Source organism: Primulina huaijiensis, chromosome 8 (genome assembly GCF_012295235.1).
Source record: "Primulina huaijiensis isolate GDHJ02 chromosome 8, ASM1229523v2, whole genome shotgun sequence".
NCBI classification, from domain to species: Eukaryota; Viridiplantae; Streptophyta; class Magnoliopsida; order Lamiales; family Gesneriaceae; genus Primulina; species Primulina huaijiensis.
The window spans coordinates 21842748-21860733 of record NC_133313.1 but is presented as its reverse complement, the minus strand read 5'-3'; the positions used below and the strand labels follow the sequence as shown (position 1 = coordinate 21860733).

General features: G+C 33.5%; 3 protein-coding genes across 4 annotated transcripts; 1 reads left to right on the top strand and 2 right to left on the bottom strand.

Moving 5' to 3' along the window:
- Window positions 1-2603: 2603 nt before the first annotated feature.
- LOC140983335 (vacuolar lysine transporter YPQ1-like) lies at window positions 2604-6535 on the top strand. 2 transcript variants are annotated; one of them, XM_073450334.1, is made up of 12 exons: window positions 2605-2922; window positions 3056-3098; window positions 3379-3405; window positions 3632-3727; window positions 3821-3924; window positions 4227-4419; window positions 4557-4676; window positions 5090-5179; window positions 5335-5355; window positions 5473-5531; window positions 6043-6133; window positions 6278-6535. In XM_073450334.1, the coding sequence occupies exons 1-12, from the start codon at window positions 2690-2692 to the stop codon at window positions 6377-6379; spliced, it is 1179 nt and encodes a 392-aa protein (XP_073306435.1). In that variant the 5' UTR covers window positions 2605-2689; the 3' UTR covers window positions 6380-6535. The 2 variants fall into 2 exon arrangements, with proteins under 2 accessions (XP_073306436.1, XP_073306435.1); XM_073450335.1 differs by lacking the exon at window positions 6043-6133 and having other exon boundaries at window positions 2604-2922; window positions 6278-6513.
- A 4132-nt stretch (window positions 6536-10667) lies between these two features.
- LOC140982426 (probable galacturonosyltransferase-like 1) lies at window positions 10668-11944 on the bottom strand. The gene has a single exon (XM_073448924.1). The coding sequence runs from the start codon at window positions 11797-11799 to the stop codon at window positions 10948-10950; it is 852 nt and encodes a 283-aa protein (XP_073305025.1). The 5' UTR covers window positions 11800-11944; the 3' UTR covers window positions 10668-10947.
- Window positions 11945-13506: 1562 nt separating this feature from the next.
- On the bottom strand, window positions 13507-15144 carry LOC140982491 (uncharacterized). The gene is made up of 2 exons (XM_073449025.1): window positions 14998-15144; window positions 13507-14385 (listed from the first exon to the last, which is right to left on the bottom strand). Exon 2 carries the CDS (start codon window positions 14359-14361, stop codon window positions 13651-13653), a length of 711 nt encoding a protein of 236 aa, XP_073305126.1. The 5' UTR covers window positions 14362-14385; window positions 14998-15144; the 3' UTR covers window positions 13507-13650.
- Window positions 15145-17986: the final 2842 nt, after the last annotated feature.

Sequence of the window (17986 nt, the reverse complement as noted above, 5' to 3'; positions counted from 1 at the left end):
TTCTCTGTCTGATCTTCCTATTTATCTACGTTTTCCCTATTAAGGTAAACGCGTGAAAGTTACGAATACGCACATCTCCATTAGTACAAAACAAAACAAAGCATAATATTCAAATAGAAATCATCACGTCTTTCAATTTTCAACCCAAATAAATTTTTAAATATGAGATATGTATTACACAATAATTAGTAATTCTCTTGTGAGACGGTCACACGAATCTTTATCTGTGAGACGAGTCAACTCTACCGATATTCACAATAAAAAGTAATACTCTTACGATAAAAAATAATATTTTTTTATGGATGACCCAAATAAGATATCTGTCTCACAAAATACGACCTGTGAGATGAATAGGTCGTTTGTGAGACGGTCTCACGAATCTTTAATTATTTGTGAGACGGGTCAACCCTATCGATATTAACAATAAAAAATAATACTCTTAGCATAAAAAGTAATAATTTTTCATGGATGACCCAAATAAGAGATTCGTCTCACATAATACGACTCGTGAGACGTCTCACACAAGTTTTTGTCCACAATAATATATATATATATATGTGTGTGTGTGTGTGTGATATATATTATATTGTACAAATGCATAATATGTATGTCCGGCCGCTAGTTTAATATTTATTTTATTTAATATATTTTTATTATTTCAACAATCCATCATACAAATTCTAGCAAAAAATTAAAAATAAATTTACCAAAATCGCTTCGCGGATAATTTAATTAATGACAGTGTTTAGTTGCTTACATATTATCAATTCAAGACATTGAAAGTTTGAGAATCATGTATTATTAATAAAAGATTACAAAAATAATAAAACATATATCCAAAACATTCATGGCAAATTAAAGTTTTAACAAATTCTATAATATATATTTTTTAATAACAATAAAATCGATTTTTCCGATTTGGCTTAGATTTTTCATTTAACTTTAAGTTAGATATTTTTTTTGGATATAGTTAGTTTGATTGAGACGAACTATATGTTATATGTTTCACATCATTTAGATTAAATTATTCGGAGTTGTATATATAGACTTAGACAATCTTTCTCCATTTAGTTTGCTTTTTTGTGTGGAGTTAGACTCAAATCCTAATATATTAACATGATATCAGAGCTCATACTCACCGTTATGTGTTGTATTGTCCTTATGGACCACCAACCAATGTCTTATAAACTTTACGCTCCAGTTGTCCAATCATGAAGTATGAGAAAGTTGTTAAATATCTCGCATCGGCTAAATTAAGTTATTGAGAGTTTTATATATAGATTTTCATGACCATCTTTGTTAGTTGTCCCACATCAATTGAATAAATAATCCGTGAGTTACATATATGGATTTGGACAATCATCCCCACTTGAACTAGCTTTTGGGGTTGAGTTAGATCTAAGTTCGAATCTTAACAATCTTCCACTTGAGCTTGATTTTGGGATGAAATTAGACTCAAATTCTAATATTTTAACACTATATATTTAATTTGATTTGATTTTTTTTCTATGGGGTTAAGATGATCTTGCTCACCACTACAACCTACAATGGTGTCTCATTGCACCAAAATAAATCATTTTGACAAGGACAAGATAAACGTTACCACAGGCATGTTGCGACATACGGCTTCCGAAGATCTATGTTTGTAATGTAACCCCATACATTGTATCTGGACATATTCTATGGAATATCCATATTTTGTAAATATTTTGTTTTTCTTATTTTCCACCACCTTTGTACCTAAAATAGTCGTACATTGTATGTGGACATATTCCTAGGAATATCCAAGTTATCATTTTTATTTTAATTTTTCATTTTTCTGATTCTAAACTTTAATTTCAAGGGACGACGTTAATTTATGGCCAAGGATTGTTGAACCAAAGCGTAAATAATTTAACTGTGCTTTTAATATTTTGGAATTTGGATTTAGTTTAATTCGGTGGCTTTTAATTATTATTACATTATATAATCTTTTTACTCGGACAGGATGCCGCGCAGCGATGAATCCAGCGTCATGCTAGTCGTTGTCCAATGAATTAGCCGTTTATGTATAATATATAATTTTGTTATATTAAATTTCCTTTCTATATATATCCAGAAATTTCCTCGAAAATTAAAATAAAATAAAATTTATAAAATTTTACTGTTTTGCTTTAAATAAAATTTATGTGCCATATAAACTGTAATGTCTCAGCACCGATTGAATATGTTGGCAGTGTGATGTCAAAATGTGATTGAAGGAGCTGTTTGACAGTTGTCCAGTGTACGAGTCGAATGTGGTACTCATCGCCAACATAATAAGAATAAGATATATATATTACAATTAGTATTATATGATGTTTGGTGTATGAATTTATACATATACCTGATGTTTATCTAAATCAGATTATTATACCATGCAAAACAATACGTTCTAATCAATCTTATCATCATATAATTAATTGATGACAGACTGATATTTTTGTAGAAACTTGTTTCACTTTCGATATTTATGGACAACATAAACTTCTGGTTGATCAATTATCACGAGTGAAAACAATATAACGACAAGCATATACGTACGCATACGGTATACATTGGAAGTAGCAAGAACCAATTAAGACAGTACCATCTGTTATTTATATGACCCAATTCATTAAATTAAACCTGAGAAAAGGAAAATCGGAAAAGCGAGAAAAGAACATTAAAAATGAAACCGTTGAGACTTTCATACTGCCCAGCTGAGAAGAAACCTTGTATCAGATGGATCGAAGATGTTTTCAAGGACTGTCTGTGTAACATTAACGATGAAATCTCGTTTGCTTTCGGTGTACTAAGTTTGATTTCTTGGGCGGTTGCAGAGATCCCGCAGATTGTTACCAATTTCTCCAACAAATCCGCCAATGGCGTGTCTCTCGCTTTTCTTTCCACTTGGATTATCGGGTACGTGAGCGGCCTAGCAAGCTACATGTATATATCATGCATTAATAATATGTATACTTACAGTTGAAATAAAGTTGAAATATTCTATGTAAAACATGAAGATTTGTTTTCTTAATTTCATTGTTTGATGCAGCGATGTGTTGAATCTCGTGGGCTGCATTCTCGAACCAGCCACGGTGAATTTCCGGCTTCTATTTTTACTGCTTGTTGGTAAAGGTGGTCGAATGGGAAACAAGTACTAGACGACTTTTTTTAAATTATTTTAATGGAAGGATTTTTTTAAAAAAACCTAAATATTATGCTTCAGAGATCAACAAGTAGACGAGTTAATGGAACTAATTAAGTCCTGTTGGTTTGAGAAAGCATATGTTAAAACTCGTGTTGCCTGAAAAGTTTATATTTTATTTTTAATTTTACTAAAAATTCTCATCGATTTATTTTTTTAATTTGATGCAGTTACCCACCCAGTTCTACACTGCAGTGGTAAGTCTTCAAGTTCGAATTACATATTTTGCGGACGGAACTTTTACTTTAAGTAAAAGGAAATTGGAAATTTTAAATAGATTAATTATTACAAAATTAAAGCTAAAATTTTTTAGTCTCGTAGTACATCATTTTCCTTTAGCAGAAAACGACATGCACCAGATCTTTAGACTATAATTTTATTTAGATTGGCTAATTAATTTGTGGAATATATGTTTTTTTTCAGCTTTATACAAGTGTGACTGTCATTTTAGCAATACAATGCCTATATTACAACCATTTTTCTAAGTGGTGGAAGCCCAACAAATCTGAAATAAACAGCGTACGTAGACATTCATAAGTTAATATTTAATAGCATATATATGTTAGTTTTCCAAAAGTAATATTTTGCTTCTTCTTCTTCTTGATTTTGCAGGTTAAAGAGGAGACTGAACCTTTACAACCTAAGTGTCAAGACAGAAGTAAAACTACAAAAATTGTGCCCGTTGATGTACCTTACAAGAGGAAATTCTACTTTACGTAAGCATCGCTGAGACCATTTATTTGTCTCTAAAATTAGTTTAAATTTTACTATATTCTAAAAATAATAATTTAATTTTGTACTTATTAAATTAATTATATGTAAATGACAAAACTTATTTCATTACATTATAAGATTAATATAAATTTTTAATGTTTGATGGAATTATTATAGAGACTCAAAACTATTTTAGAAAATAGAAAGACGCTTGAATAATATATTCATATTATGCATAAATACATGGAATTTTTAGTGTGACTGTGCGCGAGCGATTGTAATGTTTAAAAAAAAACGAATGCAGATCAGCAAGATCCTTGGCAGGAAGTGATACTCCTCCAACAAAATCATCTTCTTACATAAAAGCAAGAAGTGGACCTCCTGTTTTGGAACATGATTCTTCATCCGAAGAAAATGATGACGATAATGAATCCGAAAATAATCTGCCGCCGATAATCAAACATGTCGCCACACAGCCTCGACCAATACCCCGTCCCGTATGTGCATTCAATCATCTGTAATATCTAACAACGCATACACACACGTCTTGGCTTGACCCAAAACGTATAAGTTTGTTTAAATTTTCTTTTCTCATGAAAAAATAGTAATTAATGGAAGAAAAAAAATTATTCAGGTAGGGTATGGAACTTTTGCTGCTACTTCAGCAAATCTCCCGCACTTGAGCCGGGCTTTCAGGGAATTGGTTGGTGGCCAAAACCTATCAGCTGGGATCGTATCATCACTATCACTCCAGGTTTCTTGCTGATATTTACTCAATACACCATATAAAATAGTTTTTTCCAGTTCAGTAATTTGTTTAGTTCCGGGTTTTATTCTACTAAGTTTTTAAACTTTTGTTTTTATGCAATGACTTTTAGTTTTTGCTTAATTTAGTCTAAATGTTGATATGACACAAAAAAATACTGACATGAAATCGAAAATTGTTGACTTATCATATACTACATCAGCAATTAAACAAAAATAAACGAAAATTAAAATTTAGTCGACAAAAACTAGACTTTGAGAACTTAAGGAGACAAAAACGCAAAATTAGACAAGTTAATGTACTGAAAAAAATCATTTTCTCCAATAAGATATTATTTTTAATTCTCAAAGATTTGGCTATTGGTAAACTGCTTAATTATGACATTAGTGAAAAATTGACAGGAACTTAATGAAAATCCGTATGGGCAATTGTTGGGATGGTTGATGGCAGCCATTTACATGGGCGGGAGAATCCCACAAATTTGGTTGAATGTAAGTGTACTTTAGTAGATGTTTTGAGTAAAATTATGGCTCGTGGATTCAGAAATTAATTTTACAAACCCACGTTTTGGAAACTATTTTGGACTTGTTTAACCTAATTTAATTGTTGTATTAGTATAAATAATATTCCAGTATTTCTTCTGCAGATCCAAAGAGGGAGTGTGGAGGTATGTACGTACATTAGTGATATAGAGCAGACTTTTTAAGTGTTTTTTTTCAGACGAGTGATCAATAATCATCTCTTGTTCGATACATATAATATATATATGTATATGATGAGACAGGGATTGAATCCTCTGATGTTCGTTTTCGCACTGGTTGCCAATTCTACATATGTTGCAAGGTATATCCTACATTTTCATCTCATACACATATATATATATATATATATATATAGATAATTTTGTTATGCTACTACCAACCGTGCCTATTTATTTGCACATCAATATTGAAGTGATACTCACATACTGCATTCGACGAAGCATATCAAAATTATATATTCAATAAGTAGTTGTCACCTCATTGGTGCGCACAGAAGTTGGCCCGGTTGATGTATATATCAAAATTATATATGTGTGTCCAAAAAGTCATATGCTCATAATAGAAAAAAAATCCATAAAATTGCAAATCTCAGTCTCACATTTCAATTATTAATAGCGATTTTAGACATTTTTCCGTGCTGATAGATCAGCGTCGGAAAAACACTAAAATTCAAAAAAATATAAAGATATCAGGATAAAATTGAAATTTGAATTAAATTAAATTTCTGAAATAAAAAAAATATTCCAGATCAAAATTGCAATTTGTCCATCTAAATGCATCATTTTATTATTTACTGTGCATTGTAAATGCAGCATATTAGTGAGAAGTATCGAGTGGAAGGTGATAAAAGCAAATATGCCCTGGTTATTGGACGCAATTGTTTGCGTCGTGCTGGATTTTTTTGTATCCTTTGCTGCGTTAACTCTTCCTTCTTTCTTCCTTTTTTTTTTTTATCTCATTCGCAAATTTTGTGCAACCACTGTCTAGCTCCGTTCTAAAAGATAATAATCACCCGTAACTTGATTTGTCCTTAAATGATTTGGACAGATAATTTTTCAGTACATCTTCTACAAATATGTTAGAGAAAATAAAAGCCGGCGTTCGGAACACTACGTATTGATTGAAGCAGATAAACGATCCATAGTTTAGTTTGTATTGTATCTTTCACTCGTTTGTTTTAGTCACGTTGAACTATTAAGTTGTTTGAGATTGTGATTTGTAACTATGAACCTGTGTGTATTACTCACTTTTTTTTTTTTGGTGTATTTTCTGTTACTTTTTTTGAGATTGTGTTGGTGATTATGAGTTATAATCTTTGGACACTTTTATATCATTGGATTTTGATTATGGGGTTTTGATCATGATGTTATGTTAGACATTATGTGAATCAAAAACATAATCATTTGTGGCCTATGATTGATTGATTGAGATTTGGGATTTGATGGTGCTTTGTCGACGCTATCATACGGATATTCTCTTATATTTGACTGAGGTCGGTGTGTCGGCTCGAGCATTGATTTAATAGTAATTCGATTGGTTCCGATACTTGCTCAGTGAATAGGCATTTAACCTGATATCTCCACGATATGAATGCATTGTATATCATAAATCATTGTGTAGATACATGTTGTATATATTATAATTGTTTCATACGGAGCATTTGCTCACCCCTGGCTGTTGTTATCTTTGTGTGTGGACAATGTCAGTTACTCCAGGTTATCAGGAGACCGGAAACGGTACTTCTGGTTGGAGTCACATCTGAGTTGAGGTTGAGCTGCATATCCCAGTATATATATGTATCTATATACGTGGGCATGTCCCGAGGATATGAGTTGTTTGCATGTAGTTGATGTTAGTTATGTGTGGACATATTTTATGATCTGATATGTTTAGACAAGACTTTTTAATATACTATTTTTAGTATTATAATTATAGTTGACACATTTGAGCTCATTGTAAAGAAAATTTTTACTCGTTTTCTGCTTCAATTAATTAACTCTAATCAAATTATATTGTAACAATGATTAAGAGTTAAGGATCTCACACGGTATGATATCAGTTTTTCATATCAGTCAACACAGCAAATATAACAAAGTTATGGGGAGAATTTGGATCAACCCGTAACATAAATGAGCCTAATCTTTCTACAACATCATTCGAACATTCAGAACAAATCAAAAAGAGCTGAATATTTTGAGCATCATTTTTGTCTGTTCCGGCCAATTTACTGTAAAAGAGCTTGTTTGAAGTATGAAAGAACGAATTGAGGGATATGAGGCCGATTGGACTCACTACTTTGTTCCCCAATGAGAAAGGCAGCCATCATGCCATTTAGTATGCCCGCATCTCATTTTTCATGTTGTCAAATGCATGACTTCTTATGAAAAATCATATATGGTTCATTGTATATTATTAGATCAATATGTCCTAAGAATAAGATCGAATTAACCTTGTCCCCGATTAAGTATTCAAGTTGATGGATTAAGTGAGCGGTTTGACAGATAGACATAAGTTTGATTCTCGTATCAACACTTTCTTGAACGAATGTGTCACACAAATCTTATTCAATATAGTTTACCAAACTAACATGGTTAAATTTTCTGATAGACTTAGAATCTCGGTATTAAAATATTTTCGAAAGGGAATCAACTGATTAAATAGATTTGGTAACACAATTTGACCTTGACAAAACGTCATTATAATTTACTAATTACCTTTTTTCCTTATACAAACATTAAAATATTGGCCGACAACATGGATCTAACTCTCATTTGCTGTCATTAAATTAACCAAGTCAACAAATTAAGGTAAACCCAGTAAACAATTTCATGAATCAGCTCCAACAAGCGATGATAAATATTCCGTTTAATTTATATTTTGGGGAAAAAAAAACAATTTTCACTTGTTTTATATATATATAAAAAAAAAGTTAACTAAATTTTTTGAATTGTTCGTCCATTAAAGAAAAAAACCATGCTTGCTTACCAACAAGAAAACATTAGATAATTTGGAATTTTTGGTTGTGGTTCAAGAACAAGCATATTTTCAGAATTATTCAATACTAATTTTTTTTTTTAAAAAAAAAACATTTACAGCCATTCGAACTCAGATTCCGATATGGATCTAGTTATTGAATATTAAAATAGTAATTTAATAAATTCTGGTAGACCGCGTTAAAAGATATGATATGTTAATGTCAAGTCAAGAGTAGCATACATAATATTAAATTTTATAGAATAAGATCAACAAAATATTCTGTCACGCCCATTTATAGTAATGGAGGTGGATATATGGAGTTCCTAAGCCGCGTTAAATTAATAGTATTAATTATTTTTAAAAAGATAAAGTCGATTAATCATGTTCAATTGACTTAATTTTGTGGTAAATAACAAAAAAATTATTTGAGCAATGAAGATTAATTTTGTATATTTTAAAAAAATAAGAATACAAAATTTATATATTAAAAAATCCATTGAAACGATGTGATTGCCGTTATTAATTATTTTCCTCGAGAAACAATACCAATATATTCTGTTTTCTTGAAATTGATTATTTAATTTTGGGAGAGAAAATAATTGCCCCCCTTCAAAAGTCTTGCTAAATAATTAACGAGGACGTGGACTTGGGAAAACCTTTTTTACGTTGTATTTCACTTCTTGCACCGACAGACTAAATCCGAGTAAAATTCCAAATATTTTATAGCCATTTTTTCACTGTTTTATCAGCTAAAAACGATTATATTTCCTGTATGATTTTCAGATGTTCATGTTTCAATGTCGTATTTTGTTACAACACACGATTGAATGTTCAGATTTTGTCATTAACTTGTTTAAAGTTTTAAATTTGTATTGTGTGTGATTCGTTATAATTTAAAAAGTAAGATAAATTAATTTCAAAGTTATATACACTTAAAATTGAATAATAGATCATATCAATGTGATTAAATTTGATAAAGGATTATTGTAATTTTAATTCTTCAAGTTGACATGTTTTGAGCTTTAGTCCTATGATTTCTTAAAGTTTGGTTTTCATATAGTAACTTTGTTGGATGCAATAATTGTCCCTGCTTGGTAGAGCGATCGAACCGTAGTGCTTGAGCTGCTGTACGGTTTAAAAGATTTGAGTTGCATCATTACCAAGCTAGCTATAGCTTTTGGTAAAGCGACAAATACTCGGTCCTACAAATTTGGATTTTTTTAATCTTGGTATTTTTTATGTACGAAACTAGTAAATCCTCCGAATATGATTTTTTTTATACTGATTCTTTCTTATGTGGCACATGTGACAAGAATTTAACCCATATCACTCAAATTAAAATTAATCAGATAAAAATAAAGAAAAAAAATAAAGCAAAAACGACTCTCAATACTTCAAAATTGGAGGAAAAAAATTTGTCTTTTTCATTTATTTTTGTTTATTTATATTTTAATATGTATAATATAAGATTTATTCTTATCACATGTAGTGTCAGATAACTAATATTTGACAGATTTAATAGTTTCGAAAAAAGACAAAAAACCAAGTTACTGTTTGAAAGATAAAATTTGTTAATTAAATGACTAAAACTCAAAACAGACTAATTTATAGGACTGAGATGTAATATGCCCTTATCATAATTTGAAAAATAAGTGAAATCTGTGACTAGAAGATATAAAATGCTTGGTAAATATATATATATATATATATAAGAATTTATAGTAACCGTGTTGATGCCTAAGCCATAAGGCTATATGGAGCGATTATAAAAAAGAAAAAGTCAAATGACACTTGCAGAATATAATAATATGACGGGAATACCTCAAAAAATTGTCATCATAAAAAGGATTAGTTAATTACAATGAAATGCACTAAAAGCTAAAATTTGCTGAATATATAACATAGTAATCATATATTAAACTAATTTAAATATTATTGTCGAGCTTAATGAGCACATATACCAAGAAAAGTTTCGTGGTTAATTTAAACTTTAGGACACCTCACATATCTTAAAAATTGTTAAGTAAAAACTGTAATTAAACAATTTTTATAAATACTATAAATATATGAAAATTAGTGTTCATATTTTGCAAGACTAAAATTGTTCGTGTAAATTAGAAGATATATGAAGATTAATTATGTAGATGAGACTAGCTTAATTAGCGTGTAAGAGACATTGGCACCGATTTGATTTATTTACTTTCACAAATAAGATTTATAAGACTCTAAATAAATCCCATCGATATGTAAATCAAATTAGACAAAAACTTGAGTGAGACGATCTCACGGATCGTATTTTGTGAGATGGATATTATTTTGTGAGATGTATATCTTATTTAGATCATCTATGGAAAAATATTACTTTTTATTGTTAATATCGGTAGGGTTGATATGTCTCAGAGATAAAAATTCGTGAGACTCTCTCACAAAAAATCACTCACCAAACTATACATCATTACGAGGAATCTTGACGATCAATTAACCTTGAATTGAAATATGAAATATAAATATATATTATCCAAGAAAAGAAATAATGAACCCACCAAAATTAATAGTTCTTTCCGGTACAGCATATCTCGAAAATCATCACCTTCTTCCACTGTACACACACACATATATATGTATGTGTATATACCTGATATTAATTGTATCTACATATGTGTATATTGATATAAGAAGATACACCGAACAAAAAAGATAATTTTTTTGGACAATTTATGATCTGTTAATAGTTAATTAGTTTAGGAATCAAATGAAAATGGAGGTTTTAACAGATCATAAGGTGCCCAAAGTGCATCCAATGGACACGGCCTGCTAGCGTCGAGTCTTGCCCATGGCTTCCCTTTACCACTCCAGTGGAGCAGGCTAACGGGGCCCGGATGTAAATCCCGGCAAAGCCCGTGAAAGTTATCGCCGCCAAGCCCGTGTTGATTCCATCTGTGATCCACCGGGGCGATATTTCCTGCGAAAACCAGTAAAAACGGTGGTAAAGAGCCCAGTTCGTATATTCTCATTCTCTTCTGTAACTCCATCCATTCTTCAATCTTTCTCGTGTAATCTCCTGCCCGCCATCGGTTCAGGTCAATCACCATCACTCCGGTGTTGAAGTAGCATGCTTTCCGGTCGGAAAATGTCACAGAAAGTGAAGGGTTTGACCAGAATGTTGGGGTGAAGTACGAGGTGAAATTAGCGCTGCAGTACTCCGGGGCCGCCAAGACTTTATCACCCCCAAGTGGGGTGGCAGCCAACTTCGCAATGTCGTCGACAAGGACCAAGTCGGAATCGAGGTACACGACTCGGTGGACACATGGCGGTAAGAGGTCAGCCATGTAGCTACGGGCGTAGTTTAGTGGGCAGTCGAGGGCGGAGCGGATGGAGGTGGAGATTAAACCCGCCATGGCCGAGTCTCGGAAAGGGTAGATTCGGAAGTTGAGATATGGGAAGGATCCGGCGATGGTGGTGCGGAGGAGGGAGGGGGAGGCTGAGGCGGCTGTGACAAAGTGAAAGTAGACGTTTTGTGGACATGACGTGTGTTGCAGGACGGAGAGGATGGCGGCCAATGAGCCTCGGATGTAGGCCGAATCCAGTGTCATCGCAACGTGGACAATCTGATTAGATGAGGACAAGCAGATTTTTTTGTTGTTTTCGTTATTGTTGTTTGTATCATCATCAAAAATATAAGGGCAGTGCGGGGCATTATAGAATTTTGGGGCTTCTCGAAATGTTTGTGGGATTGGGATTCTATGATTTTGTGTAGCAAGAGAAGCGGCAAAAAATAGGTAAATGTTGGTAATGAAAAATAGAGATGAGATTGCTTGTTTGGGCTTCTTCATGTGTGGGATTCTTTCTACATTTTGGAAATGGTGGAGAAGCCGAGTGGTTTTTATATATATGGATTGGGGGTGGGGGTGTGTTAGGTGGGGGGAAGTGTTTGAATGAGTTCTAAGTCTTTTTTTATATATATTTTTAAGTAACATGTTTGAATTTATTTATTTATTTTTTTCAGCAAGAGTTTGAAATTTTGGTGGTTAAAAAATTGAAGGGATAGCTGGATGACTGGCCGGGTTGCAAAGCCAAAACATGGGCTCGGTCCAAGACAGTGAGATATTATTCAAATGGAAACTTCTTTCCCGGTTTCCTTTCATACTCGGTAATCAGCATGAAATCAGTGGATATTATGTCGCGATTAAGAATCCAGGCATCTCGTTAAATCATCGGACTAAGGAAAATTATTATTTTTCAATAGAGAAAAGCAAGATCTATCAGTAGCTTATAATATATCATGAGACACGAAATTTCAATATTATTTTGGCTAGAAAAAAAATTAGATTTCCTTTCTCTTTATCACATGTCCCTATTCGCTTTCCAAGCTCGATTATTAAAAAAAAGTATGGCAATCATGAAAAGATGAAAACATGGATAATGAACCAAAATGCATGGATGGAGAGTAGCATTAATTAAAAATATATCCAAAAGTTTGCCACTTTATGATTGGTGGTGAAGAAGAACATGACCAAAGTTAATTTTGTTTTAGCTTTTGAGTTGGTGCATGGCAACTAAGTCGTCGTGGGGACCTAATTCCGAGTTATATTTTTTTTGGGTTTTTTGAAATTATTTCAACCATGCATCATTATATTACTATATATATATTATAATTGTGATCAAATATGTGAATCAAGAAAAGTTATTATTCTTTACTAATTTAATTTTTTTATGATGTTGAGGGCAAAAAATATAGAGAATCACTACTAGTATTCCAAGATTAAATCATCCTTCGACTAAAATCTTTATTCTGTTATTAATTATGTGTTCTCTAATTATATCATACGATCTTAACGTTGTTTGTTAGTAATTAAATTATTCCAAGTAATTAAATTAAATGGTTACACTAGGGATTTTACAAGACTGCAAGCATACGGTATAAATTTGGTCCCACGAATTCAAATCTTTAGACTAAAAATTAAGCATCATCGTTTGTTGTTCCTTCTTAATCAAAAATGATGTTTCATTTGTCCTTATGTTGACGTACTAAGAATCAAGAGATGTATTCAGAATGTTAATCTATACTCATGTAATTTTTTCCGTTTTCTCGTTCCTTCAAGGGGTTTTTTCTTTTTTCTTTTTTGTGGCAGCTCCATAGAATGTCAACTTGACTTGTAATCAAAGGGTTCAACCACAAATTAGGTTCACCGAAATTTATGAAAATGATTCTGATGGAGTGGTAGTTGATTTGATCATACTACTACGAGGCACCAAACATATTTGGAGAGAGTGTTATAAAATTCTTCAAAGGACATACATTTGAACAGAATCAGACATTGTCATTGTACCAAACACTCATTTTCTGATTATAATACAACTTAAATAAAACTTTAAAACTTGATTTGTGTGTATCAAAAGGCAACAATCACTACTTAGATGTTCCTACCATTTACAGTAGTACCTTAACCCCAAATTAGAGTCAGGAGCAAACAAAAACCGACTGCCAACAGAAGAAGCTTAAGTGTAGAATCTGACTGTTCTTGCGGATCGCCACGCTGGGGGAAGGGGAACCCCTGAGCATGTCCTCCATGGAATGCATTAGGATACCCGTAGTGGAAACCAGGACCTGCCCTGTGCATGTTGACAACCGGAAATCCGTGAACACGGATGTTAGAAATAGATGGAAAGAGACCTCCGAGTGCCGTTGATAATGTAAAGTTCCCAAACCGGGAAGTAGCCACAGGTGCAAAACCGCCAAACAGACTAAAACCGCCCATAAATCCATACCCTTGCTGTGCAAATGGGTTAGCATTTGGATCCGGATGAGGAGCTGTCTCAGGTCTTTGTCCAAAGGGGCGATGCGGAATCTCCATCCCTGGAATCGATTTAGAGCGAGGATCGGTCGAGTTCTTCCCCCGCCCATATAGAGGAACTAACTTCTCCTCCTCAATCCCAGCCTTACAAACGGGGCATTCGTGCGAACGAGAGTGGACATGTAGCCATGTATAAAGACAGGGCCAGCAGAATAGGTGACCACAAAGTGTAACGATCGGGTCTTGAGCCAAGTCAAAGCAAATATTACACTCAAAATTTCCAACATCACTGCTGCTACTCCCGGAGCATGATGGGCTAGGGGGCTGCGTGCTCATTGTTTCACCAAACCCAGTTTCCATCTTTCTAATTCAGTGTCAAAACTTCTACAACAGGAGTTTTATTCGAAAGTCGTCATTCGAACAGGTTGAAAGAAAATAGGTAAAAACCATAACCACACTACCACAGTAATGTGCAAGACCTCAACTGATCAATAGATGAACTCCTAAACTGAATAGTTACAAATAAAATGGAGTCAACCCAGTCGCCCCGGACAATGTATGAGTTCCCATAAAAGAACATTTTTGCAATCAAAATATATTTACACACCCTTTGTCCATATTGATCGATTCAGCGGCAGAGCCCAGATTTTCTTACTGGTTCCGAAACTAATGCTCTAAAACTCCAAAAATTTTAGAGGACGTAATAAAAAAATATATGCAGAATATTTAATTCAAGGGAGTAATCACCTCGGCGATAGGGTATGATCGTGATTCTAACATAATAATTAAGGCGTAGCATACAAATTCGTAATTCTAAATGATACCGGGCAAAAGCGAAAATAGAAATCCATCCGTGACTAATTTACACAAAACTGATAGAATACATCGCTATATTTACCGAATTAAATCATATATATAAAATTAAACAAAGTAACCCAGGACTAAATATTTGAAGGGAAAAAAAGGTATCACAAGAACCAGAGAGAGAGAACTTACATTCAGATTTGAGATGAACCGCGTGAAGGTAGAACAAGAGAATATGGAACGAGAACAAGAAGATTGTGAAGGGGTTCTATTGACTGCGCGGAACCTTCCCGAAAATTGAAGATGCCGAGGGGTTTCAAATATCCACGTGGCAACTTATTATTGGACATCCCTGTGCAATTAGATTCCTGAATCATGGGACCAACTCGAACCGGTTTTGTCAAATTGGATAAGCTTTTACCAATGGCATTTGACACTTAGCAATTGAAGTTGATAAATAAATAAAAATTGTATATCTATTATGTTACATTTCATGTTCGAGGACTGTTTTCATAATATTAAGACGAGTATCAAGACGAGTCTTTCCATATTGTTTATGTCATCTCTCATACAAGAAAAATTCTCAAGGGATTATATATCTCATAATTGTCTCAAGTCAAGCTCGCTTAACTTTGGAGTTCTTATGTGTCATGAAAAGATGATACACATTTTCGATATGAGTAACACATATCAAATTTTTAAAACTCTCCTCAACTAGGGCTGGCAAAAATCAAAAAATTCCCGACCCTTCCCGACTTCCTACCCGGGCCCGACCCGAAATTTTCCCGACCCGAGTGATCGGGATTTTTCCGGACCCGCTCAGAATCGGGAAAGGGATCGGGAATATAGGATATACCCGACGAGATTCCCGACCCGACCCGAATATATTACTAATTTTTTATTAGATTTAAAAAATAGGAAATAAAGTTTCAGTACAATGATTCAAGCGTGTGGACCCTATCAAATTTCATATTTTCACCCAAATACATGATACGCACCATTCTTTCTAAAAGCCCTAAACCCAACCCACCGCCCCTTTTCCTTCTCCCGAATCCGACCGCTGCGTCGTCGTGAATCGGTGCTCGACCGCTGTGGGTTACAGCTGAGGTCCAGACGTCTTCTGTAGCGGCCTGAATCGAGAGAACCTTGCTCCATTTGAGCAGCCCGAGCCGATTACACGAGCCCTGTTTTTGCGTGAGTCTTGGTTGTCTTCCTCGTGAATTCTTGCTTGTTTTTTTGTTTGTTTTTCTTTGATTTTTTGTAAGTATTAGCATGTATTCGAAGTTCTCTGATTCTTGGGTCGTATTTTGATTGGTTGGGTGAGTTTCATTAAAAAATTCCAAGCCCTGTTTCAAAGATTCAAATGAAACAGGTGGGATCATCCCCAGAAAAGCAGGATTGCATATAAACGGGCTAGCGTCGAAGGATAAATTGTACCTTTTTGTTGCACTCAGAAACAGTCACTGCGAGACACAATCTTCCACAGTTAATGTTCTTTAACGGCAACCACATCTCATGCCTCCGGCCATCCCGGATTTCATAGATGCTCACACAACAATCTCTGCACCGTTTACCTTATTAATTCATTATAAATTTAGAAAATAACAAGTTAATTTTTCAATATTTCTTAGAAAATACAGTTTTGAAAAACTAGCCTTTGATAAAATATGTCAAATATGTATTTAGTTCTCTAAAATAAAGACGTATATCAGTAACAAGCATAAGAATTGTAATATTAATTGAAATTTTGTTAAGTTAGAGATTAGTAGAAATCGGGGAAGCTTGTGAATGATTTATTTCTAATTGTGCATTAGAATTATTTGAATTGTTTGTTTGGTTTACTTTGTTCAAATATTTGTTTTTTAATGCACTAGAACTTATGAATACATTTATAGACAACTCATCTTTTTCTTTTATTATTGATTAGGTGAATATGGATGCATCTAGTGGAAGTAGTAGCCTTCCTTCCACCACTCAACCTGAAACATTATCTCCATCCAAAACACCTATCATCCAAGAAGAAGTAGTAGATGTTGGAGCTAAAAGAAAAAATGTAGCGAATGTGTGGTCACATGCCAAGAAAATTGTGAGAAAAAATGAAAAAAATGAGGTCATTGCTATTGTTGCTGTCTGCAATTATTGTTGCTGTCTGCAAGTATTGCAAAACTGAAGTTCCTGCCCATAGCAAACTCTGTTATTTGATGGTAAGTACTTGCATTTGAGATGTTGTTGTCATATTATAAATTTAATTGTCAATAGTGGATTGAAGTTTCTTAATGAGTCAGTTGAGTCTATTAGAAACTGTGTGAAATATATTCACTCTTCTGGGGCAAGGTTGGACCAATTTAGGGAGTGTGCTATCCTATTGAAGATGGATAAAATGTCAACCGTTCCAATGGATGTACCTACAAGGTGGAATTCCACCTATAAAATGCTTTCTGTTGCATACAAGTTTGAGAAAGTGTTTGGAAGGATGACAGAGAATGCACAATTTGCTGAATATTTTGAGGAGATTGATGGCTCGGAGAAGAAAAAGAGAGTGGGGCCTCCCAACGAAAAGGATTGGGAAAAAGCACAAGTCTTTGTCAATTTTCTCAAGAGGTTTTATGATACTACGTTGCAACTTAGTGCTAGCAAGACAACTACATCAACTTTGATTTGGGAGGAAATAGTTTCAATGGGGACCGTCATTAACGAGACAATGCTTGACATCATAGATCCTTCATTGCAAGAAATAGCTATGAGAATGGAAAGTAAGTTCAAGAAGTATTGGGGTGATCTTGAGAAGGTGAACAAGCTTATTTTCCTAGGTCATATTCTAGATCCTCGTTATAAACTTCAAATGATTGCAATACATTTGGGGGATATGAAATTGGATGCTACTAAAATACAATCATTTATTGATGGTTTAAAGAATTGTCTAATGGATTTGTATCATGCATATAAAGGCATTTCACTTTTTGATACTTTTAACGAGATTGATGATGGTGACGTTGACAGAGAGTTGATGGAAATTTATAAGAATGATCCCGTTAAATTGAACTATCATCTGAAAATGTCACAAATAAAAAAATCTCAAAATCAAGAAGAGATAACTAATGAAGTGGACAAGTACTTGTCGGATCTTTTTGTGAAATGGAGCTCAAGCTTTGATGTTTTTGAGTGGTGGAAAGGGAATACA